The sequence below is a fragment of the Apodemus sylvaticus genome, chromosome 17, assembly GCF_947179515.1.
Source record: "Apodemus sylvaticus chromosome 17, mApoSyl1.1, whole genome shotgun sequence".
Classification (NCBI taxonomy): domain Eukaryota; kingdom Metazoa; phylum Chordata; class Mammalia; order Rodentia; family Muridae; genus Apodemus; species Apodemus sylvaticus.
This window is the reverse complement of record NC_067488.1, coordinates 64,319,680-64,345,971: the sequence shown is the minus strand read 5'-3', so window position 1 is coordinate 64,345,971 and position 26,292 is coordinate 64,319,680. Positions and strand designations below refer to the sequence as shown.

The 26,292-nt window shown below is 42.0% G+C and overlaps 1 protein-coding gene across 1 annotated transcript in view; it reads left to right on the top strand.

Moving 5' to 3' along the window:
• The window catches only part of Dbx2 (developing brain homeobox 2), a 30,565-nt gene extending 4,663 nt beyond the window's left edge, over window positions 1-25,902 (top strand). The window contains exons 2-4 of the mRNA XM_052161683.1: window positions 8,981-9,076; window positions 17,057-17,238; window positions 25,426-25,902. Of these exons, the coding sequence (XP_052017643.1) occupies window positions 8,981-9,076; window positions 17,057-17,238; window positions 25,426-25,752 (605 nt within the window). The 3' untranslated portion in view covers window positions 25,753-25,902. The remainder of the gene's footprint in view (window positions 1-8,980; window positions 9,077-17,056; window positions 17,239-25,425) is intronic.
• The last annotated feature ends 390 nt before the right edge of the window (window positions 25,903-26,292 follow it).

Genomic DNA, 26,292 nt, shown 5'->3' with positions numbered 1-26,292 from the left:
TCATGAAAAATTCTGAGCAAATATTTTTGTTGCGTCGTCGCCCAAGTTAACCAGCTTCTTTAGACTCAAGAAGCAGTTCTTACCGTGGACAGCATTAACAGGTCCTTTAGGGTTCATGGAGGAAGCCACCCTCCCTATAAAACAGCATCTGATTTGGAGTAGTGCATGCTGCTATAGTTGCCTCCGACCACAGCAGCTATTTGCCTCCAGTCAGAGAGCTGGGCTTCTTTACACTGATGCGAAACTCTATGGAAGCCATTGTGATCTCCTAACCCTGCAGGAATGAGCAACCTAAAGAAGTTCCAGTTTTCCCATGTAGCTCCTACTTTAGTGACTTCAGGGGTTGAGAGGTACAACGGCTTGAATAAACATCACATAGGATTTAAACAGAATTCAGGAGGGTTGTGGCTGCACCAGATAAGGATGCCTGGTGTGCTAGCCTGTTGAGATAATCTAGGGTGATTTTATCTTTCCCCTGGTATCACCCCCTCTTCTTTATCTGTTTGCATCAGATTCCTCTGTCTCCCCACTCAGTGTGCTACCTCCTTCCATTCTTGTTCTCACCAGAAAGCACCTCTGTTTACTCTAAGATGATTGTATTTAGCCAGGTAGAAATGAAGGCACCTTGTCAGCAAAGGACTGTTGTCCACGCCTAAGTTCTCCTTAATCATTGTGAATTGAAATGCTTTCCGCTTCTTTGGTTGCAAGAGTTCACAAGGGAAATTTTTCTTAAGTCATTTAAGCGAACGTGTCCCTCGTTTCAAGTGGGCAGTGGTTCATTAACTCTGCCGTCGTCCACCCTTTATCGACCAGACTTGTGTTGTCGGCATTGCCTATAATGTCAGACTCCGTTTTAGTCATTTGGATTTTTGAACCTGGATCTCACAACGTAACCCATTCTGGCTTAGAACTATTTCTATGTTATACAAATTTATATCTTTGAACTTGTGCTCCTCCCTCCCCAGTCTCTTCCATGCTGAGATAACAGGTGTGCGTGACCATGCCTGTGTACACAGATATCTATCTATCTCTTCCTCATCTCCTCCTCCCGCTCCTCCTTTTTAAAAAAATTGATTCACCACTCTTAAAAGTTTTCTCTGACTCACAGTCCCCTGTCCCCCTCACCCCGACCCCCCCCCCACATATATATATATAACAAAGTATACAACTTTTTAAAGTCAGCATGAATAAGTTTTCTTTCAAATGCACCCAGCGTCAGCCAGGAGGCAAAGTATAAACGGAAACATTGTGATTTTTATCTAAGAATGCGTGTTATAATCCTCGTTTAAGGCTTCATTAGATCACTCTTCTGTTTTATACAATCCGCGTAAGAAATTGGAATTCTGCCTTAATACATAACAGGCTCACTGGGCCCTTGTATATTTTATTCCGAAGCACTTTATTTTACTTTCAGTAATGTTTCCACGTTTAATGGAATCTCCATCTTTCTCTCTCTTTAGCCTCCAGTCAGTCCTTAACTTGGCAACGCTGAGCGATTCATCACTTTATACAAGGTTACCATAACTCATTTCCTTTTTAATAGCATTATTCATTGTTGTCGACCGGCTATTAGTAGTGACTATATCGGTGGTGCATTTTTTTCTTTTTTTTTGTGAGCTATGTGAACAGTAAACTTAAGGCACTAAAATTCCTTCTGAAGTCAAAGATGAAAAAGCCGCTGTGAAGTTCTAGACCTCTAGTTTTAGAACTATGAGCGTCCAGGAAAAGGAGACGAGAAAAGGAAGAAAGAAAAGGAGCCAAGAAGTTTGATCCTTTTTGTGTATATTGCTGAATATTTAATAACTTTTCTTGTTTATTAATAGTCCTGAGAGGGTGGGATTTTCAGTTTTCTATTATGTGTATAGGTACCCTTGACATCCTTTTTTTTAAAAAACTCTAAGTGACCATTAGAAGGAGAATGAGTGGTATATTTAAAGCCGTGACTGCCAGCAGATTTCTAATAGACTACCCCAAACTTCATTGAGTCATGTCCATTAACTCCATAGTTACACTAATCCTGAAGTTTGAAACTCCCTCTGAGCCTTGAAAGGAGGGGCAGAATCACACTACGAATTTCCATATTTTCTATAGGCGCTTTGCATTATAGATCAAAACTCCATGGTTGTAGATACCTCCAAATACACAAAGCCCCAAATGGTTACTTTCTAGTCCATGAAAATTTGCCAACCCTTCCTCCAAAGCATAAATGGCAAGTTGGGGGATATTTTAAGTATTGTATCAATGTCTGACTCTTAGGCCACTGACCATGATTTTAAGGTCTAGATTCAAGTGCTTCAAGTTGCAGATTGTGTAGCCCAGAGTGGTTCAAGATGCCTCGTTTCAAAATGAGAACAGAGGTTAGCAGCAACATTGACCTTTTAAGCACATGCCTCAAAAGCCTCTTGGTAAGAGATAGGAAGAGAGGTGAGAGGCATTTCCTCTATTTTAATCATAGCTAAAATCCTATAAGAATCCACACCAACATTTTGTAGATTAGAAAAAACCAGTTTATTAATTTTCCTTTCTTTGGTGGGCTGGCTGAGCCCAGCTGAGTGGTTCTTACTTGGCATGTCCCGAGGCTGTGGCTGGATGTCCAGGTTCTGTGGGCAGCATGCCATGGTGCCGTCACATGGCTGGTGGTTGTTACTGGCTGGTGACTAGGTGCTCAGCGGGGACTTGTCATCCAGAGTTGGATATTCTTCGATGTCTTGACCTTTTTATTGCATGGTTTCTGGGCTCTAAATGGGAGAGCTCAGAAAATGAGCCCACTTAGTTTTGGAACTCGGGACATTCCGGAGCCTCTAACTAAACACAACTTGTCTTGGAGGTTCTAAAATGTGACCCTGCCAACCTCTTGATGGAGAAAGTCACCAAGACCATTTTATGTTCCAGACAGAAACAAACAGACTGCACTTCTCAATAGTAGGGAGACTATCAGATCACTGTAGCCATTTAAAATCAGCCAAAGGGGGTGACATGAGACCGGTTGGACCCAGATTCTGGCTAGACCCGCGTAGGAGTTGATCATAGAGTGTTAGATAGTTGGAATTCAGGGACATTACATAGAAGTCATGTTCTGGGAGCTACAGATGTCATTGTTTTACGGTATTGTCCTCTGTAACACCCACTTTATAGTACAAAGAGCAAGACACGGCCTCAAATCCAGCGTATTTTCTTGGAGCTGTGTAATGGACCATGCTTGGTGAGACAGAAGAGTCAGTGGCCAATGGTTCCTGTGACCCAGTCCATAAGAATCCAGAGTGCTAGTAGCTTGAGGGGAAGCCAGGCAATCCATTTGTTGGTCTTGGATCAAGATGTTGATGTAGGTATTTAAATATATGCTTATTGGTACCTGTTGCCACAATATGGTCTCACCAGACTAGGCACTTGAACCAATACTGCCCATTGAGACTTTCAAATGTAGCTTTCTTCCTATCACCAAACTAGTCTGGAAAACATAAATTATTCCTTTGACTGGAGATAAAATGAAAATACTTGCTTTGGGATGAGGGCCTTGGTCTCAGTAGCTACGCTGACTTGTTCATAGTTGAACTTTGTGCTGTTCGTTCCTTTGACCTGGTCCCATCATCTGGACTGCTGTCCCTAACCAGCCCCACACCCCATCCCTTTGTACATGTGGCCTTTCCTAGCTAGAATGCCCACTCTTCCTTTGTCCTTTGAGTGCGTTCTAAAGGACTTTCAAACATCCAAGAATGGGTTTCATGCCTAAAGACACCATTAGCTGAGCCTTCCTAACTACAGTTTTTTTTTGGTTTTCTTCCCCTCCCCCTCATTTGTAGATTTCAGAATGCAGAGATTACAGGCATGCAAGCTCTGTATCTACCTGCTGGCTGAGCTATTTCAGCAGAAGTCTGGGCTGTTCTGTTTCTTTTCCTGTGTTGGCTTGGAATCTCCCTTCACTCCCATGTGATCTGCAAGGGGGAAAGTCTACCATCAGTCGAGCCCTTCTTTGTGCTAGGTCTTGCTTTGTATCCTTTTCAGTGATGACATCTTGGCTAGACACCATAAACACCTATGGAGTTTTTGAACCAATGTTATATGAGGGGCCTCTTACAGAGGAAGTCAGGTTTAGCCTGACTGGTATGGAACCCAGGCATAAGTATTTTTGTGTAATAATATCCAAATGATTCTCACGTGAGTTCAAAGCTGAGAACCATAGGTTGGAGAAACAGTACAAAATTCTTAACTTTTATCTTCACGGGGAATGAATGCATAAGAACAAAGAAATTTGGAGTACTGGGAAATTTATAAACATACCGCCTCTTTTTTTTCCCCCTTTAGCTAGGAGATTTAGATCTGTAAATTCATTTAAAAAAAAAAAAAGCAAATTCTTTGATGAGTGGAAAGTTTCCCTTTTGTCCTTATAGTCCTGGCAAACCTTGGCACTTGATAGATTGCCGTTCATATTTGCCACAGATTTCAAGGCCAGAATCAAGGGAGTAGCATTTGGCTGGAATCATATTCTCATGAGCTGTTCACACACATGACAATCTGTTATTTTCTGTCTGTCAAACACTTGAAGCAAAACCCAAAATGCTCCCTTCTGCCTCATCCTGAGGACTAGGAAGGTAAAGGGACAGACTCTCACATGCTTCCCTGCTGAGTGAAGGTGAAGTCTGCAACTAGGTCACACAAATGGGATGCTTCAAACTGACTGTGTGAGAACACCTAGCCTCGTTAAACAATGGGGAGTTCTTAGGTCTGACTGCTCCAGACAGAGGTTTGCTACCCTTTCAAGCTTTGTCTTTGGGTCCACTCTAATCTAGATGATCTCTTCAACTGAGTACTATTTTGAAGTTACAGTTAGATTTTCTTTTATTCCTAGGGCCCAAAAACCTGGCCCTTAAAAGACATCATAAAAATGTTAGAAGTTATTAATTTTCCACTATGCCTTTTCTACAAGTTTTTGTTCGGTTGATTTTACATTTGGCTTAGTAAGTGAGTTCCCCCCCTCCCCGCTGCCAAATGGACTGTGCGATCCACACAGATCGGGATTTGTTCCTGAGATGTACTCATTACCGAGATCATTGGCGAGATCTCATTGGTGAGCTCTGTATTACTTTCCTGAGAACAAATTGGCACCACATCTTAAGGGAGCTGCTTTTACACTGTTAAGATCTACATTGTTATCACTTCATTTACTGATGTTACTCCATCAGTAAAGAAAAATGAAAATAACAAAAAAATTAAAATGTAATCTTAGACAATAAAAGTTTGAAAGTTTCTCTTTTGCAGTGAGCTTTTTTGTCAGACACTTACTGCTGAACCCATGTACTTAATGTATGTTAATTAAAACTTGCTGTACTAGTTTTAAAGGGCAACTTCATCATTAAATCAGCTATCAACACATAACTGGAGTTCTAAGGATTTGACATTGTGGTGAATTTGTTTTTTCAAGTGAGTAGAACACTTGATTAAAGAGCGTGGAAGGCCCATGAGTTTTGTGTGCAAATGCTTAACTTTGGTTATTTGGATGCAGATAGATTTCAGTTTAGCTCCAACATGTCTAACATATTTTGTTTATAACATAAGTTCCCCATAGAAACAGGATGCTAGGTTTGTCAGTGTGCTATGGTATTAAAAACATTCTATTGGTAGGGCACAACAGTGCTGTTGTACAACCTGACATAAAGCTATTTGCTTTTCTCTCCCGGGAATCCTGGCATAATTGCACTTTCTAGAACCCACCTCTCATCCAGTAACTGGGGTGTCCCTACTCTCCAGCTAAATAATCAGTCATTGGGTGGAAATTAAGATGGTTTATCTTGTGCATGTTTAACATTTTTGAAAGAATTCAGTCACATTTCAGATGTCTGATGCTTTGAAATCTGGTGTCAATGAGTGGACAGACAGCATTCTAAATTCATGGCCAGACCCGGGCCAGCATACCACAGAGACACCACAAATGCTATCACTACAGCTACTGGCCAGGGAGCCCGCGGTGATAAACGGTGAAATAACCACAAACAGACTTCAGTGATGGAATCTGAAATGTTTATCGGGGCTTAAATTGCCCCTTTCCTGCCTTTTTTGAGAGCATCTTCAGAGTAGTTGCTAAGGGCTTAACACTTGCTCTCCTCAGCCTTCAGTTTGCCTTGTACTCATGGCTTCAAAAAAAAAGTATGTTGTTCACAAATATTAAAAGTATCAGGTCTATGTTGAGGGCTTTGGGTTATTTCCAACGTTGGTTTCCCAGGGCTCTTCAGCAGTCTCGCCATCACAGACTCAGATGCTCTGGCACTCGGCTTCTGTCAGATATGAGAAAAGGAGCACTTAATTGGAATTTCACAGCCCTTTCCACATAAACCAGCCTAAATAAGGTGTATTTATGTATAGCAAGCGGGAACTGACTCATGTCCTGTTAAACGTGTGTGTCCAAGAGATGATCTGAGATGGTGAAATCGTTCTGCACAAAAGAACTGTCAGTCTGGTCATGTCACAATGTGGAAGCCAGTTCCTATTGCCCCAATTAGAATGAGTACTGTAGATCTTGATTATATTTCTGTTGTTACAGATTTTTGGTGTCACTTTGTTTACAAACTTCAAATGGAGCATAACAGAATGTTCAGTGAAAGCTTTTCTGATTTAACATCAGATGATATGCTTTCAAAAAGCACACTGATAACACGGGAGTTAGGTTGCTGTCTTCTCTCACATAAACTTTTTTTTTAATCCATTATTTTTCCACCATTAGGGCCACAGCTTAAGCCTGGGAAATATTTTCTGAGAATAGGACAATGTGCACTTTATTTGTACCTCCCATTGTTTTGTGTGACACTGGTGTGTGGCCTTCTATGTCCTAAACTTGGACGAATCCCATATGGACATACACAGTTTTGATACATCCAGATAACATGGTAGATGTTTAACATTATATACATAGTTGCAACTTTGTTGACTCTTTTTTTTCCTACCTTATATACATAGTTGCAACATTTTCCTATCTAGTACAAACAAGAGCCCAAAATTCCAATAGCCATGGTTAATTATGCAAAGAACTGCTCACTTTGGAGAGGTAACACGTTAACAGAAATGCTTGAAAATAAACTCAAAGATGCAACTTTATCTACAGTAAAATGTCATCTTTAAAGTATCATACTGTTCTTTAAATTTTTTTGAGAATTTCATACAAGGGTTCTGTGTTTGCATTAGTTCCAGCCCATATTCTCTGCTCCCAACATCTTCCTACTGACTCCCAACTCACCACCTCTCCTTAATGCATATATGCTGAGTCCCCTTGGTGTTGTTTATATGTATGTGTGTTTAAGGATTACCACTTGGTATTGGACAGTTGATCCCTCAAAAAGACCGCTTTACAGTGGTTGCCCATTGCCTGTCAACCCTCCATCTGGGGATGGGGCCTTGTGAGATTTTTCTCCATCTATATTAGAATATCAGCTGGTGACATTATGCAGATCTAGTTTAGGTGAACACACTGTTATAATTTCATGGACTACTTTCATAATATAAAATGTAAACTCCAAATAAAAGGATCATTTCTGTGACAGTTTTATGGTCAACACCATAATAACTCATAATAGTTATGAAGCTATTTCTTTTATTAATTTTGGAAAACAAAACTAATGTATCCTTTCCTCTTTTTGCTTAGTTACCAAATTTCAAAACAGTATTAAAACACATTATGCTTTATAGAAATTCAGATATTTACTAAGTAAAAAACAATGCTATTGACATCTGAACATTATGTGATAGGGGGACAGATACTGGGTCTTTAACTAGTTTACAGTTCTGAGGCCTCTGGGATTCTACAAATATAAATATTTTTCTTAGGCAATCTATTTGTTTTATGATAACTTTTAAAGACATTGGTTAAAATAAATACATGTTTTTTTGGTTTAAAAGTACAAGTTTGAAAATATCATGTTCTTTAAATAGGTGTGTAGGCATAGCACAATAAGATTATCTAGTGTGATCATGAAAAGAGATCTTGATAGCAACAATCTATTAGAGTCTCTGGTAGTCTTTAGAGCTGTTTTTCTATGGAGTGAGAAACGGAGTTCAACTTTTTCTGAAATTATATTTAAGTAAAATGTTATCTCTATGATGGTATAATCAAGATGTCAAAACAACATACAATAATAAGAAGAAACGTCATTATTATTTAGATTCCCCAGTTAGGTCTCCTTCCCACACATGCAGGATTCCATCTCTTAACAGTGCTATGAATCCTGTGTTTGAGTAAATTGAGCAGAACAGAATAAGAGCTGACTCACTACAGGGTAAACGTGTTTTCTGGCAACTAGCTTTACCTTGTGAGGCAATGTGATTGTCTGTAAATGCTTTAAGACAAGTGACTGGGATCCTTTTGCTATGGAGCTGCTCAGTAAATCTGCTCTTCACCATCCTGAGAATCCAGCTAGCCGCATCTTTCCTAGAACCTGAAAATGAACACTGAAGATGATATAATCTCTTCAAAACAACCAGACATTTAAATTGTTTCTTGGTAGGTAGAATGTTTAGAATAACGCCATTTAATATTGTAATCCTGAGCCATAGGAGTCTCTTTAAATTTGTATTAATTTGGTCTGAAGATCTAGTGTCTGCTCAAGCTCTTTGAGCTTGGCAATTGCCTTTGGCCAGAAGCTGCCATGCTGACCAGGGCTGATGTGGAGGATTCGTCCATGATTGCAGATGTTGCTTACATACTATTACCCTAGTGTGCCTTGTATAAAAGAACAGTCACTATTCATTATTTGTAATTACAACCACACAGGCTTGAGTCTTTCCACCACATCTTCCAAATCCCGAGGAAAGTACTTGGCAAGAACTTTGACACTTTAAAATGACTTTAATTTTGGTAAAGAGTTAGAACGGAGGGGAAGGTTCAGCAATGGAGTGCTTTCACTTGGGGGGGGGGGACGGGGGCTTGGGGAAGTTGGAGTTCTGAATATTGTGTAAAAGAAACGGTTAATCAATGAGATCAATGCTTTCTCTGCAGTGCCTTCCAAACCCTTTCTTCTGAGCGCCGCGCCTTTCTACTCTGCGTGCTGCGGTGGGTCCTGCAGGCGCCCAGCCTCCCCCACAGCTTTTTCAAGTAAGTTTTAATGCTTTCATCAGCAATCCCTCAGCTATTCTGTAAACCAAAGCAGCAGGATTTAATGTGCTCAGGGAAGCTAATTGGCAGTGCAACGGCAAGGAGCTAATTCCTCACTAAAAATCACAGCGACCCCATTCAGGAGGTTTCCAGAGATTATCAAACCTAGGCACAGGGAGCGATTGTGAGCTGGTTTTCAGGCGATACTGAGCCCAGAGCTGACACACCAAGGCAGGGCTTGTTTTCCATTTGATACAACAGATCTCAGAGGGACCAGTTTGGCACTTTCTGAAACCTGTAGCCACTCTCCGTTAAAGAAGGGGAGGACTAGGAAAGCGGGCAGAGAGAGGGTGTCGTGTGGTATGGTGTTTCCAGTTGGTTTAGAATGACTAAGAAACTAGAAAATAATTAGAAACTCGGGATCATAAAAGGGGATAAATGTTTTCAGGGCACGGGTCTTTAAATGCTACAAATGCAAAATTCATTTGTGTCTGGGAAAGAAGAGGAGAAACTGAACAGAGCGACACGGTGCCCACGCTCTGCTCTCTAAGGCATACAGGTGTCTTGGTGTGTCAGAAAATCTACAGGCAGAGGATGAGCCACAGAGAAAGTCAGGCGGGGACATGAGAAGGCACTTGCACAGGTACACAGCCAAGCCAGGTGAGGGTGGAGAAGGGGGAGTCCCAAGCTACAACCTGTTTTCAGCCCCCATGGCCTGGTATGCGTTCGTGTGCTTTGTGGAAGATTCAGGAGAGCAGTGTCCCCGCAGAATGACTCCGGACAAGCGAGGCAGCAAATGTTGCTGTTTAATGAGCTGCAGGCTTCTGGGCTTCTCTTTAGGAGGCCGATACTTTCCCACAGAGCCCTTTACACGCCTGGGATGCGGCTACAATGGGCGACAGACCCGTGACCAATCCTCACTTTTGCCGGACTCATCCACACGCGACCTCACCACAATTTTTCACTCTGCAGATGAACTTTAGGGACCGTTTCACAGCGAGAGGGCTCGGGCAAGGGTCATTTGTCCTTTTGTGTGGTCATAAAGCCAGGCTCTGTGCGTCAGTCTTTTCTCCTGCTTCACATTCCGAGTGAGTTTCTGGACGCCATTTAAAGCCCTTAGCTGAAAAATAAAACAGTGAATGGAGCTGACTTTTATAGACTCATTCTAGCTCATCTTCCCATATAGCCCTGTCCACCTGAAAGGGGATTTTAGTGGCTGAGCTGAGTGTATATAGGGACTCGATGAATACACAGGGCCCATTATCAACTGTGGGGGTTGTGTATTAACCAGGACCGATATACTGCTATTTTGGTGGTGACCTATTAATTGTCGATTTAACTAGAATGTATTGCTTTTGAATAGTGAAATAGAAACCATGACTAAACCTTTTCCTCGCCCCTTCAAGGTGGTCCTCTAGGAGGCTGATTGGAAACTTGTGCAAACCAAGGTACTATTTATCATCAGGGAGAGGAGTGGCCGGCAAAGATGTCTGGAGAAGATGATGTTTAAACCCAGATGCTTAAATCCCATCCCAATGGCACCTCCGTCTATTGAAGAGGTCCCGCACTTAAGTTCACTTGCTTCATCTTGATGTCGATTTACTACAGCAGGTCGCTAGTGCTCCAGTTCAGGCCTGTGTAAACAGGCACCAAAGTCTCTCGTGTCATAGGGATGCAGAGGCATGTGGATATGCATGGCAGTGCTGTGTATTTATTTTATAGCAGTGTTTTAAGAGTCTCTAACCCATAAACGTTTGGGCCAGTTTAATAAATAGGGGGAAAAATCATTGGGGTGGTTTAATAGAGCACGTCATCTTCCCAAGAGCTCCAACGATTATTTTAAGAAGGTTGTGTTTTCTCTCATTATTTCTCAGTCCTTCACACCCAGTGCCCTCTGCAGAGCTGTTGTAAATGACGCTCACCCCTCAGGGCTTCAAGCCTCATGTTTATCTTCGGGGGGGGAAAAAAAAAAACACTTGGCTTGAAAGATCAGTATGGCTCAGATCAAGGATGGAATATACTGTCCTCCACTTGTCCGTCCTCTGAATGTTGGCATCCTAAGACCATTCAGAGAGCCCACATGTGTTTTTAATAAATGGTGCTGTGTCACATTATTACTTATAACTCCGAGATGAATGTCTTATTTTCCTGTTTACAATGTTCATTCACATTGGCAGCAACTAATGATACGGTGCAATCTTGATGTCCATAAAGAACTCTATAGAAACCGCTGGGATAACCAGGGTGCGGCTAATGACATTTACATCTGCAGCGCTTTTTTTTTTAACTAAAGGAATTTACTAGATTTTCTTTTTTAAAAAATAATAAGTGTTTATGTCCAAGTTGCTAAATTATTTTCCATTGCAGAAAAAAAGAGAGACAGAGAGAGAGAAAAAGAGGGGGGGGAGGGAGGGAAAGAATGAACTTTTCAAGTAAGCTTGTGTTAAGTTTCCACGTGAACAGCCAAAAGTAGGGTTTAGAGCTAAAACTTTTACCAAGCAACGAGGCCGATGGCCACCATTGTTGCCTCAGAAGGCTGACTCTGCTCTTTCCCAGAGCCCAGGATCAGCTCAGCACATCTGTAGCTAAGCAGGGGAAATGCCATTTCCACTCCCAGTGCGATGTGCCTGCTTAATGTCGATTGGAGTTTTCTCGACCCCTCAGATTTAGGGCTGACTCCCGGTTGCAAATATGGAAGCCGTCATTTGCCCAATGTCCTTCTCACATGCAGTAAATACTTTAATAAGACATTGAGAACAGTAGAGAAAATGGAAAGGCACCCATAAAAGCTGGCCCCTCCCCTAAAGTACTGCAGTGGAAAAAAAAACCTTTGATATTACACTCATAAACTCATTTTCAAAAAGAACACATTCCCCAGCTAAAATGAAAGGGAACTTGTAGAAATGATGTGGATAATAAGTTCTTGAAAAAAATCTACCTTAAAAAATGAAATCTTAATTAGGTAGGCTAGCAAATTGAGTTAATTAGGTAATTATTTCATTTTGTTTTTGAGTATACAACTTGACCTTTCAAGAATTTTATGCCCTAGGAGACAGAACTTCAATTTGGAATCAACTTTATGTAAGTCTGAGCAGAGAAAACTTGTCACCAGGGCACACTGTGCTGCCTTTCCCGGGAAGACACGCTTATATTTGACCTTTCCAGCTCATTGTTGCCCTTCTTCTTCTTTGTTAAAACTTAAAAGAACATTGTATTCTCCCCAAGTTTGAGGATAGTGTTTTGTGGACAGCGGCAGGCAGGGGCATTAGTTTTGCTGGGTAAATGCAGATTGGCTCTGGGGGGGTCTCACTCTCACAGATGAGTAATGTGCTGATTAATAGTGGTGCCACCTGACCTGAGGGTTGGTTTTACTGTTCTGAGCTTGAGTGATAGGTAGTCTGGGGAAAACTGGCCGGATCTGTGGAAATGTAGTAAAGACTGAATGCAATTCCTGACATGTATACACATGCAGATATAAAATATTTAATATATAGAGAGATTTGATTTAACCATTCCAAGATCTTTGGAGAGACATGGCTTTTCTTTTCTTTTCTTTTCTTTTCTTTCCTTTCCTTTCTTTCTTTCTTTCTTTTTTTTTTTTTAATTTGGTAAGAAGCCCAATTATATTGCTTAGAAGATAATCATTGAATCTGTAGATATTTGAATATAGGTATTGACTTCTCAAAAGTGATGGAGTGGTGTCGCAGAGATGAATGACATTCGGTCAACCAAGAAGAATCTTTGAAAAATCAGAGACGCGACACAATAGGCTTTCCAAGTTGACGGCTCCATTCAAAGCTCTAGAGAGGCAGAGGCAGCAGCAGAGTCGTTCCTGAGACTCAGGTTTTTCTTTCTTTTCTGCTTGGGCATTCAGCCCAGATGGTAACAGTGGGGACCTTCCAGGTCCGGGGGCTTCTTGTCTATAACCCATTCCCCAAGTATCCCGTGACATCAAATAGAGGACTGCTTATAAAAATCTCTTGGTTCTCCAAGAGAGTTTTCAACTACAGAATAGAAGAGGGTAGGAAAGAGTGTGGAAAAAAGTGTGACGTCATCTCAGTGTGTGTGTGCAGAGTGTCACCTGGAAGTGAGGTGTGCTTTAGCCAAAGGCTGTGAGAGGAGGAGACCCCATTCCTACTACAGTCTGAAAGGCTCAGAGTGCCCATGGTTCTGGAGACCCTTTCTGTTTGTTTGTTTTTTACTAATCATTTTATTTGTTTACATTTCAAATGATATTCTCCTTCCTGGTTACCCCTCCACAGCCCCCCATCCATCTCCCCTTATCCCCCTCTTCTTTGCCTCTATGAGGGTGCTCCTCTACCCACTCACCCATTCCCCCCTCACTGACCAAGCATCCCCATTCCCTGGGGCGTCAAGACTCCACAAGACCAAGGGCCTCCCCTCCCATTGATGTCCAACAAGGCCATCCTCTGCCACATATGTATCTGGAGCCATGGCTCCCTCCATGTGTACTCTTCTTTGGTTGGTGGTTTAGTCCCTGAGAGCTCTGAGGGGTCTGGTCGGTTGATATTGTTGTTCCTATGGGGTTGCCATCCCTTCAGCTCCTTCAGTCCTTCCCCTAGCTCTTCCACTGGGGTCCCCAGGCTCAGTCCGATGGTTGGCTGTGAGTATCTGCATCTGTATTTGTCAGATGCTGGTAGAACCTCTCAGGGACAGCCATACCATGCTCCTGTCAGCAAGTGCTTCCTGGCATCAGCAATAGTGTCGGGGTTTGGTGTCTACAGATGGGATGGATCCCTAGGTGGGACGGTCTCTGGATGGCCTTTCCTCTAGACTCTGTTCCATATTTTTGTCCTGGCCTTTTTTTGTTTGTTTTTTGTTTTATGAGACAGGGTTTCTCTGTGTAGCCCTGGCTGTCCTGGAACTCACTCTGTAGATCAGGCTGGCCTCGAACTCAGAAATCCACCTGCCTCTGCCTCCCAAGTGCTGGGATTACAGGTGTGCGCCACCACTGCCTGGCTCTTTGTCCCTGTCTTTACTTTGAGCAGGAACATTTCTGGGTTAGGCACATTGAAGAGAAGGCACTCAGGTAAAACCCAAGCTAAGAGGAAGTCAGAGAGTGAAAGACCTCTACAGTTACCTCCACCCTCCTTAGCAGAGGAAAACTGGCATCAGGAGACAGACTCCAGATTTAAACTGTGAAAGCTGAAGAAACACTAAACAGAGGCTAGTGGTATTTTAGCTGGCAGGCTGGACAGACATGGACCAAATAAATGGCTATTTTCTCCCTGACTCTGAGAAGCTACTGAGTTCATTGGAAGGGTGAGAGAGCTTTCTTCCTCAAAGGGTAGCCTCCAGTCTGAGTTATCCTGAAAGAATCCTTGAGAGTTTGAAGCTGTCTAGATTCAAAGCTGTTCTCTATACTCTATCTTCCTTACAAAGCGTGGGGGATGGGGGGTGGGCTGGGTCTGGTGGTCTATGGATTTGTTTTTTTAGTGTGGAAACTAAACAGCGTTTTTTAGAAGTGGGCTTGGCTGTATGACCCTTGGGTAGCCCACCTTGAGAACAGTGCTTGGGATAAAACATGGCAGGGTTAGCGACCACAGGGATGATGAAGGAACCCTGCCCTTCTGGAGGTTGGTACAGTGGTTGCTTGTGTCTACTGGAAAACAGATCCAAACATGAAACGTAAAACAGTGTGCATGGGTTACTTGTCCATACTTCTCTAATGGCCTACCTTTAGTGCTTGCATTCAAACGATATTCTATCTTTATTCCTCTGCATTTTTACCTACTTGTAAGCCCAATGCATATTGGTAGTCAGGGGTGTGAGGGGCATGTATCTCTGAAGAAGTCTATTTAGGACCTCCTGTAGGAATAGGCCCAGGGCTGTTGCCCAGGGTGGGGTCAGGAAGCCAGAGAGGCTAAACCTCACATGGACTCGTGGTACACAGTTAACACAGAAGGGTGGTGTTGAGTTGCTGTGATAAAATGACATCTGTGTGAGGTTGGGTAAAGGGAGGGGGGCACCAATGGGATAAATACATGGAAAAGACTCGAAGGATACAGTGTTCTTTGTGTTTGTTGTAGTTTTTGCTTGTGTGTTATTATTACTGTTCATTTTAGGGTGCCTGAACCGGAGAAACTCTGAAACTCGGCCTAGAAGTTAATGCCTTAGTTTGTCTATGGGTCAGGAGGTTTGCTCTTCAGAGCATAAGGTTTTGCTTCAGTGCATGTCCCCCACATGTTAGAACTGCATCTATAGGTTCTCTATGGTATTTCTTTCTTTTAAATTATTTTTTAAAATTTTTTTCTTACCTAAAAATAATTTGCTAGGATTTCTTTTAAAAGTTTTAGGGGTATGTGGATAAATTTCATTCCCCCACTGCCTTATCTTAAGACCTAGAACTTGACATTGGTGCTAAAATCAAGTAAAAATCAGGAAACCCTATTTAGGGAAAATTCAGTTTTTTATCGCCTTCGTAGTCTAAGGCTTCTGTACTTTGTATGTAAATGTAGAAGTTTTTGTTAAATCAAAAATATTTCTTTCTCTGAGGTCCTGGGTTCGTCCTGTCTTTGAGCAGGGCTCTGGTAGTCAAACTACGCCCTAAGCTCATCTCTTACACACCCTCAGTGGCTCTAAACTAGCTTCCCAGTTACATTCTGTACTGCTCTTGGTCACACACTGCACAATGGAAGCACCAGGCTGTGTATGATCCCTCAATTTGGCTTCATCACCTGGCATTGCCTGGCGTCCCCGGGTATCACCAGGTGTCATCTGATGTCACCGGGTGTCACTGGGCATCATCTGGCGTCACCAGGCGTTACCCGGCGTCATGCCCCTGACTCCCTCCTGACACCACTGCTGTGAAGATGCTCTTCTGGGGATTGCCAGGGCGGCCTCCCACTCTGGGTGTTTGTATGTTCGCTGTGGTCTCTCCTGTTCTGGCTGCTGCTTCTCTGTGGCTCTGCACTGTCCGTGATGGTCATGCTCACCTCGCTCTCAGAGCCCTTGAGCTTCTTCTCCTCATTGATGTGAGCACCTCAAGGACGGCTTGGATCCACCGTCAGCCCTCACTCAACGCCTATGCCACAGCCAAGTTGTTCTCGGCTGGGAAATAGATCGAAGCTTAGACTGTAGACGGTGGGCATAGATTTTACGTCCATATTCCCGTGACTATCGGGGTAGTGTTCACTTCGGCCATTCAACCTCTTCTCCTTGGTACTTTTTCCTGGTTGTAAGCACAGGCTTTAAGACATCACACGTGGTCCTTTCTTTGTTGCTGTCCGTCCTTCCTTCGACTTCATCTTTAGAGGTTGGGTAGTTTATTCACTTCTTTGGGTTGTTGCCATTTCTCCTGATTTTTGATACTTTGGGTTACACTGTTAGATTGGATGCAGTTTATAAATCAAGGGTGCCAAAATTCAGAGGAAAGAGCCAGGCTGAACTGAGAATGTCTGGGTGACACCTGAGCTTTGTGTCCTTTGCATAGAATTGGGCCTGCGTCGCTCTAAGAACTTTGGAAGTAATTTGGGGTAATGTATATGTATATGCATATGCATATGTATATATGTGTATATATACGTGTAGGTATATGTGTACGTAATGAGTATGTAATGTGTATGTGTTTGTATATATGTGCATGTATATGTATGTATATGCATATGTAATGTGTATGTGTATGTATATGTATGTATAACTGTATGTGTATATGTGTATGTAATATGTATGTGTATGTATATATCTCCATGTAAGAACCAAGGCAGAAGTAGATTTGTGGGACCATTGATTAGGGCTGAGCTTTGAGCTGTCTTTGTGCTATGTCATTTACTCCTTGGAACATCCTTCCACAATCAGCATTTTTTTGAGTCCTCAAAGAAGTCCACCACCCAGATAGCTTAAGCAGCATAGCTCTCTACGTAGAGAGAACAGCCTGCCACTGTGTCAACTGTGAGGTACTGCTGCTCTGAGAGTCCCTCTCTAACCCTGCGCCTTTTGTATTTTTTTTCTCTCTGCCAGGAGAAGATCACGGGCTGCCTCTGCTGACACAGGATTCCAAAGCTCGAAGGGGGATTTTAAGAAGAGCTGTGTTCTCAGAGGACCAGAGGAAGGCTCTGGAGAAAATGTTTCAGAAGCAGAAATACATCAGCAAAACAGACCGAAGGAAACTTGCTGTCAGCCTGGGACTGAAGGAGTCACAGGTACGATGAGGAGAAAGATGCCTCCTATTGTTAGTTTCAGAAGAGGTGGGAAATTTGTTCTTTTGGCAAATATATCTTGTGCCAGGTTTGTACCCCAAAGTGTTCTGAATTTCCAGTAGGTGGAGACCCATGGGACAAATTCTATGTGGAGTCAGATTCACACACTGAGGTGGCAAAGCAGAGCTACAGAATTCATTTTCGGTTATATACATTTATGTCCTTGGTATTGCAGAGAGAATCTCTTGTGCCCTGTGTAAAAGTATCAATTAAAAAAATAAATCTATTGGAATGAGATGAGGCAGGAAACAGGAGGTAGGAGTTTTCAAGACAGAGAGAGAGAGAGAGAGAGAGAGAGAGAGAGAGACAGAGAGAGGAAGAAGAGAAAGGGAGAGGAACAGGGAGAGGGGCAGGGAGAAGAATTCTGAGAAAGCAGACTCGGGATTTTCCTCAACACTGGAGGAGACTGTCACATGAACCTGAGGAGAGGTAACTAACCATGCGGAATGACTTAGACTAGTTTAAACAAGCTATGAGCTAGTGGAAATGATGCAAAACTACTGACCTAGGCGTTTATTCATATATAAGAAGTTTCAGAGTTGTTATTTCTGGGAACAAAGAGGCTGGGTGGAAAAAGCTCGTGGTTACAGGTATTATATATACATATATATATATGTAATATATGTAATATATAATTATATATGTGTGTATATGTATGCATATATATTATATGATACATCCTTTGCATTATATACTGGCAATGTATTATATATTGGCACATATTATATATGCATATACATGTATATATATAAAATATACATCTTAGTATTATATATATTATATGTGTGTATGTATATATACAAATTATATGATGCATCCTTGGTATTACATATGTATATGTATGTATATATACAAATTATATGATGCATCCTTGGTATTATATATTATACATATGATACATTTTTGGTTATATATGTGTGTGTACATATATATATATATATATATATACACACACACAAACACATATATATGTGTATGTGTGTGTATATAATGTGTGTAGTCTTTAATCCAGAGAAGCAGAGTAAATAATCACCTTCAAAAGCAGGAGCCAATTTTCCAGTCTTCCTTTTCACTTTCAACCGTAAATCGGAGAGCGAACGGACGGCTCCTGACCACCTCTGGGTGGGATTCTCTGCCCTGCGCATTTCCTAGCTGCAGGACCCACGCCTTCCCTGCTCGCCACCGCTCCGCACAGTTGTGAATGCAGAGCTGGAGAGCACAGAAACCTCTCCAGACGGCCCATTAGCTCCCAGAGTGCCAGCACTTCCCTATCTCATCTTCTCTACTGCAATCCTGCCCATTTTCTAGAGGAAAAAGAAATGCAGAAAACTGAACGTGGGTCTGGTGTCATGCGGCAGAGTCGTTTGGAATCTCAGTTCCTGTCTCAGGCAGCCTAATATGGAATTTCCGGTTTCCTTACCCTCGAGCCAGCATCTGCAGCTGTGCGGGTGTCCACATACAAGGTCTCTCAGTTCAGCTTATCATTGCTGTGATGGGCCAGCATGGCCAGACCAACTTGAGATAGGAAGGGTTTATATGGCTTATGCGTACATATCACTGTTCACCACTGAAGGAAGTCAGGACAGGAACTCGAACAGGGCCAGTAAGAGGAAGTGCAACTGAAGCAGAGGCCATGTTAGAGGTGCTGCTTACTATCTTGATCCCCATGGCTTGCTCAGCCTGCTTTCCTACAGAACCCAGAAGGACCAGCTCAGGGTGGCACTAGCCACAATGGTCTGGGCACTCCGATATCTATCAGTAATTAAGAAAAATGCCCTACAGAATTGCCTACAGCCTGACCTTATAGAGGCTTTTTCTTGATTGAGGTTCCTTGCTCTCAGATGACTATAGCTTATGTATAGCTATGTATAGTTAATGTAAAATCCAGCTATCATAGAGGGCAAGTAACTGAAGGAGGTATCTATTGTGGCATTAGAAATATAACAGGCACACTCCACTTTCCTTATAGGCCCACATCCACCAGGATATTTTGAACCAGTATAAAGGAACTAAAATATAGAAGACACTATCTCAAACATGTCCTTGTGTGTGAAATTGCACTTTCCCATGGGAATGGTTTATTCTACAAGCTGCAGTTGTAGGAATCAGTCTGTTGTGTGGCATAGGGCAATTAGTCCATAACCTTAATTGATTGCTTTGGATTTCATGAGTCTCAGAGAAGTTTGACCCTATGAATGGACTCTATGCATTATGGCTATATCTCCAGGGTCTACTCTGTAACCCTGTGCTGGGTGGGCTGTCTCAGCGATGGCATGCTAGGAAGTTAATTACCCAGTGGAAGTTAAATAGCAAGATTAGGGGGCTGGCCTCAGTGCGTTAGACCAGTAGTTTGTAAAGCTTTTCATAGACCTGCAAACTATGCCTCCCACATGTGGAGATGGCTGCCTTGTCATGGTCCTCAAATCCCAGGAAGTCAGGTGACAGACCTGCCTGATGGGCCTGAATTACGGTGGCAGGTACCTCAGGAGTCCTGGTTGGGGTGCCACAAGCAGGGATAAGAAGACACGGTTACAGGAGAGAACATGTGAAGAGTGTTCAGCTTGAAGAGATGCGGAGAGAAGGAAGAGGTGCTTCATGCTGAGCAAGGGTGACCATCTCTTCCACACTCCACAGAGACGCTCGACATCAGACCCCACAGCCATTTATAAGGGACAGGGACAGCCACAGTCTCCACGCCAAGGAAATGAGTGATGTTCTTAGTTGCACCCTATCATTTGACTCTTAAGCCAGGCATATAGTTTCACTTCATTACCTTGTTTTCAAAATTCAGGTACCTCAGAGTGAATGCCCTTTGAATTTTGTATTGAATTCTGGGGGAAGGGGGCACTTAATAAGTAATTTGGCATCTCATTAACTTCCTTGTTTATAGGCTATGTAAAACGAGAGGGAAATCAGTGAAGTTACAAATGAAAGCTCCTGTTACATCTCTCCGATCCAGATTAATTTTTATTGCTGTTTACAAATGCCTCTTGGTTCAATTTACTGGGAATATCAGATCTTAGAAATGAATTTATGTATGGGATAGATACGCAGAAATTGTAATTATGCTCATGTTTGCACGATGCTTACCAGTGCTCTAACATCTGATGTCCTTTAATGCTCGCAAGGATCCCATGAAATACCTGCTATTTGTTATATTATCCCTGCTCTACAAAAACACTGGTACTCAAATGTGTGTCTGTGGGTGACTACCTATCTATGCAAGTGAAGTATGCACTGTGTGTGCCCTTTTGGCTTTTCAGAAATCATCTCTATGATGATGATCATGCAGTAGAAGACAGAAACCCTTATAGCCCCTTTTAGTCAGCCAGTGCCTTCCAAGACCACACACCATCGCAGCTCCCAGCAAGATGGAGGACTACAGTGTGCTTCTGCCGCTTGTATGGACAGATCCGTTCAGTACAAGTTCTCTCTGTATGTGCTTTCTACAGTGTTTTGTCAGGGGGATTCTTCATACCATGGCAAATGTTTCTGTGCTGCTTTGCTGAATCACCACCTCATGGTTCACACAAGCCACTCTGTTGATAGACATGCATGTGCATCCCCTGGTCTGGGCTGTCATGAACAACGCAGTTGGCCAGCCTGGTCCTTTCCTCAAGTGTTATGTGATGGGTCCTTGCGGGTTAAAATGGTGGTCCAAGTCAGCTTGGAGCTTGGACCCCTTGGTGAGGCAGGATGCAGGTGCTCCAGGTGGGAGTCAGACTGTGAAAAGTCACAAGACCAGGCTCCAGGGGTGGAGAAGTGCAGTCCCATGAGGTCCCACAGGTCCTTTGTGCGTGGCCTGTACATCTTTTTCATTTTCCATCACATGAGCCTCATTATATATCACTGTGGAGGTGTATCAGACATTGTGACCATCAAGTAACTTCTCTGCTTTGGTGTTGCATTTCTTTGTATTTTAAAAAATAAGTTTGGTTTGGTAAGACAGGGAACCAGGAACGGGATTTATATGCAAAACTGTCTGTGTATGTATTGTGACAGATTAAAAATTCTTTCCAAACAATCTTAGAGAGATCTGATTTATAGAAAATTTCCACTCATACAAGTCCTTTTATTGCAAACACATTTCCTTTATTACTTTTAAAAGTCTTATCAGCCTTATGGACAATTGTATTGATCATTCTTTTAGTTTGGATTTTCCTAGCTACCAGCATTTTAGAGGCTTTTGATAATTTGTTGACAGTTTGAAGTATATTAATTGGCTTCTTTATGGTTGTATACTTCCACATGTCCTTTTGTTGACATGCAGCAATTATTCTGGATATTAATTAAGATATTTAGAACATTAAGAATATTAAGATTAGTTCACTTTCCTGTTACAGATATCAAAGCATTTCTTGCCACACTTGTACATTTATGTATATTTAGTGTGGTAAAATATGTTTGCAAAATCAGTCATTTTAATCTTTAAAGCTCTCATTTCATGAGCACTATGTGTGTTTATACTATTGCATAATCCTTACCACAATTCATCTCCAGGGCTTTCTTCATCTTTCAATACTGAAACTCTGTATCTATCCCAATACCACCTTCTTCCCCCTACTCCAGGCCCCTTCCAACTACCCTCTGTATCTAATACCTCCTTCTTTCCCCTACCCAGACCCCTGCCAACTACCCCTTGTATCCAATACCTCCTCCTTCCCCCCCCCAAGACCCCGGCCAACTGCCCCTTGTATCCAATACCTCCTCCTTCTTCCTACCCCAGACCCCTGACAACTACCCCTTGTATCCAATACCTCCTCCTTATTCCCCCCACCCAAGACCCCTGCCAACCAACCCCTGTATCTGATACCTCCTTCTTCCTCCTACCCCAGGCCCCTGATAATTTCCATTCTATTTCTGTTGTAGCACAGAGACATAGGAGTATAGGCATTTGTATGAATGGGGTCACACAGCATTTTTTTATTACTTGGAATATTTTATTTAACATAATGTCTTCAGGGTTCATCTATATTGTAACAAGTTTCAGAATTACCTTCCTTTCTAAGGGTGAATGATGTTCCACTACATGGATGCATCTTATCTGCATAACTGTTCATCTGTTGATGACCTTGGTTATTCCCAGTATTTGGATATTGTAGATAATGCTTCTGTAGAGAAATGTATGCAAATAGCTTTCAGATTCCTGCTTTTTCCTCTTTCGAGTTGCTTTTCTATATTTTTATAGTGTGTTTATTTGTACAAAAATTTCTCAGTTTTATGTAACCAGTTCCATCTTCTCGATTTTATTGCCTTGGGTATTTTATGGTTTGCTTTAAAAAGGATTTGTGTCCTAAAGACTATAATTACAGTATCATATATTTTCTTCTAGGACTTTTGTAGTCTCCTTCTTTATGTTCAGCTGTTTAATCCACTTGGAGTTGCTTTTGTGTTTGTTGAGAGAGGAACACCTGCATATTTCACTAAATATATGCATTTGCCCATTGGTTGTGAAGACAGTATTTCATGTTTTTTTCATGAAGAGATTACTTAGATCAAGTTCCATCTCTGATTCACTGTGCCTATCTCTCTCCATGTACCTCACACACATACATACCCTCTCTCACACACAGTCACATACCTGCATGTAAACACATGCAGATAGACACACATCGATACACACACAGACATATGTACACACATGCAGATACATACACAGATAGTCATGCGTGCATAGATACGTAGTCATTATGTACACACAGACGGACACACAGGCATGACAGACATACAGACATACATGGACACGTGCGCACGTGCACACACACAAAGGTATACACACACCACACACACACACACACACACACATACCTGTGCACTAAGGAAAGTAGAAAACAGTGTGTTGAGCACAGCAGAAGCATCTGTGGGAACCACACTCTCTTGGTGGAAATGCACTAGGGACTTGGCAAGCTCTTCTCCTGAATTAGCAAATGCCCGCTGCTAATTATGAATGCATCCAGAGTAGAGTCGAGTGCCCTGGTATGGATGCTTTAGAGCTCTTTTCTTAGAAAATGTGGCTGTCCTTGCACTCAGTTGTCTGGAGTGGATTTCCTGTGCTGACATTTAAAAGGGAAAGGTGAAGAGACGCTTGTCAGCATGGAAGGTCTGCCTACCAGTTTGCTTTCTTCTTCTTCTTCTTCTTCTTCTTCTTCTTCTTCTTCTTCTTCTTCTTCTTCTTCTTCTTCTTCTTCTTCTTCTTCTTCTTCTTCGTCGTCGTCGTCGTCGTCGTCTTCGTCTTCGTCTTCTTCGTCTTCTTTGTCTTCTTCTGTGTGTGTGTTTTATCTAATGTAGTTTAGTCTGACCTCAAACTTCCTATCCAGTCAAAGATGAGCCTGAACTCCAGCTCTTTCTGTGTCTACCTCCTGAGTGCTGGGATTGCGAGCATGTGTCACCATGCTTGGTTTGTGTGATGCCAAGGTTTGATTTCAGGCCGTGCGCATGCTAGGTAAGCACTCTATTAACTGAGCTGTGTCCCCAGCCTTCTCCATTGGATATTTTGATAATTATTTTCTTGGGTAAAAGTTATTATTTTAATTTTTATAGTTTGTAATGCGAGCCTTTTAAAAACAATTATTGGTTTGGGAACAGTTCTATACATATTTATCAGCACGTCTAAACCTGTGGGCCTCTCTCGACCCCTTTTGGGGTCATGATTAGATATCATGCATATGAGATATTTACATTATGATTGATAAGCAGTAGCAAAATTACACTTATGAAATAGCAATGAAAATACTGTTATGGTTAGGGGTCACCACATCACGGGGAAACGCCATCAAAGGGTTCTAGCATTAAGAAGATGGAGAACCACTGATGTGTGAAGTCCATTCTGATACCTGCCATCTTTCTCTAGTCTCTCTCTTCCCCTGACCCCACAGTGGCCTTTCAAGCCTTCATTTTCTAGACTTATTGAGTTTAACTAGGGTGTTTGTTCATTTGTTTCAAAATGAAAATGTAAATAGTTAACGCAGAATGTAGTGTAGCAGCAATGACTGTTTCTACTTTTAAAATGTCAGGGAAGTTGTTGGGAATTCTGCTTAAGGATGGCTGAGTGCACAGGGATGGTGGTGGTTCATCAGAGTCAGGCTGGGTGTGTTGGGGAAGCTATGATTCATATCCAACCACCATCAAACAGTTCTGGTTTAATTACAACCAATTGCTATTTATTGAAACTAATTAACCTAGTTTGATAATTCCTGGGAGTAATCAAAATTTGGAAGCTGTATAAAGCCCACATTTATCAAGGCATTGCAAAATGTATTGTTAATTCAATGTTACAAAGCTTGTGGTGAGGTCTGCATCTTAACACAGCCTAGGGACCAGGGGCTGAAGTTCTTCAATTTGCTTTCCTGTGTAATCTTGAGTTGGTTAATTCTCTAGACTGTTTTGTTAGATATGACATGAAAATATCATCAACCCATACAGTCCACCTATACTATACACACACAAACACACACACACACACACACACACACCATTTACGCATAACAAATACCCTGCACATACACACATACATATGTATATATATATATATACACATATATAAACACCACACACACCACTCACACACATATAAATACTCTGCACATAAACATATGTGCATGAAAAAACATATGTGCATGTATACACATACACAGACACCACACACACACACACACACACACACACACTCCTCCATGCAGTCAACTAACCAACCAAACATAATCTCAAATCAAAATGCATAGGTGCTATCCCAGTTAATTTTTTCTTGAATAAATGTGTTAGCATAGACCAAATGAAATGATGTTTTAAAATATTTAAAACTAAGTTAATTTCTAAAGCCACAGATATAGAGAGAATAATCAACTGCACTACACTCATTCTGTTTAGAAAAGTGCCTGTGGTCTAGGGTTGATTTCTTAAGTACTTTTGAAGAAACCCACAGGAAAAGCCACAGGGAGTCTCTAGTTAGGCTCCCAGAATAGGAAATTTCTGTAGACTGTATAGTGAAAGCAGTTAGCAGTTGGAAATGTTGAAGAAGGGTCTGAATATGTAGCTGCCTAGCACATATGAGGCCAAAGTCAAAGAAATAAGTAAAGCACTCAAGTGCTATATGTGGAATAAGGATTTCTTTCCTGGTTATTTTATCAATAGGTGAAGATTTGGTTCCAGAACAGAAGGATGAAATGGCGGAATTCCAAAGAAAAGGAAGTGCTCTCCAATAGGTGTCTCCAAGAAGTGAGCCTTCAGGAAGACAGGCTGGCGCGGCCTGCCATAGGCTGCCCTCCCCAATGCCCTTCAGTGTGGGAAGCCTCTCAGCCACACTCAAGTCCGAGATGGAGGGAGGAATCTCCAGAATCTGCGGAAAGACTGACCCAGGAGAATTCAGGGGTACCAGAAGCAAATTCACTCCGAGGTGCCTTGTGTCTGTGTCCTGAGAAGGGACCTAGAGACAAGGATGGACTCCACAGCGCCATGTGACAGGAACATGCTGCGTGTTCATCTAAAAGGACCCTTAGCCAGTAACATTTGGATTAAAGCCAGTTAGATTGTGCCTCAACACTGCCTTAAACTAATACCTTGGCATGGTGCCTGAGCTGTTGCCTCAGGAGAGCCACCCACTGTTTCCTATTTAGCCCTAGACTAAGGCTCAATGTATAAGTGGAATAGAACCTTCCAGAAGGTGTGATAAGACTGGAAGAAGAGCCAGGATCAGCCCAGAGCCCATTCTGAATATGTATATATGTGTGTGTGTGTGTGTTTCTATGTATATGATCATTAAATTCATCAGCAGAGACCAGTTCTCTACAGGTTTTACATGGAGCAAATTCAGTTCATTTTGTATGAAGAAAAAAAAAACATCGAGCAAATATTCATTTTACAAATAGTCTAACGTCTGAGCTTCAGTGCTGCACAATTAGTTATACCTGTATAAATTCCCATCTTCTGGCTACTTTGGTATCCAGCTATAAATGAATTTTAGCAAGCTTAACAGCCCTAGTCAAGTTAGCCATGCTTAGA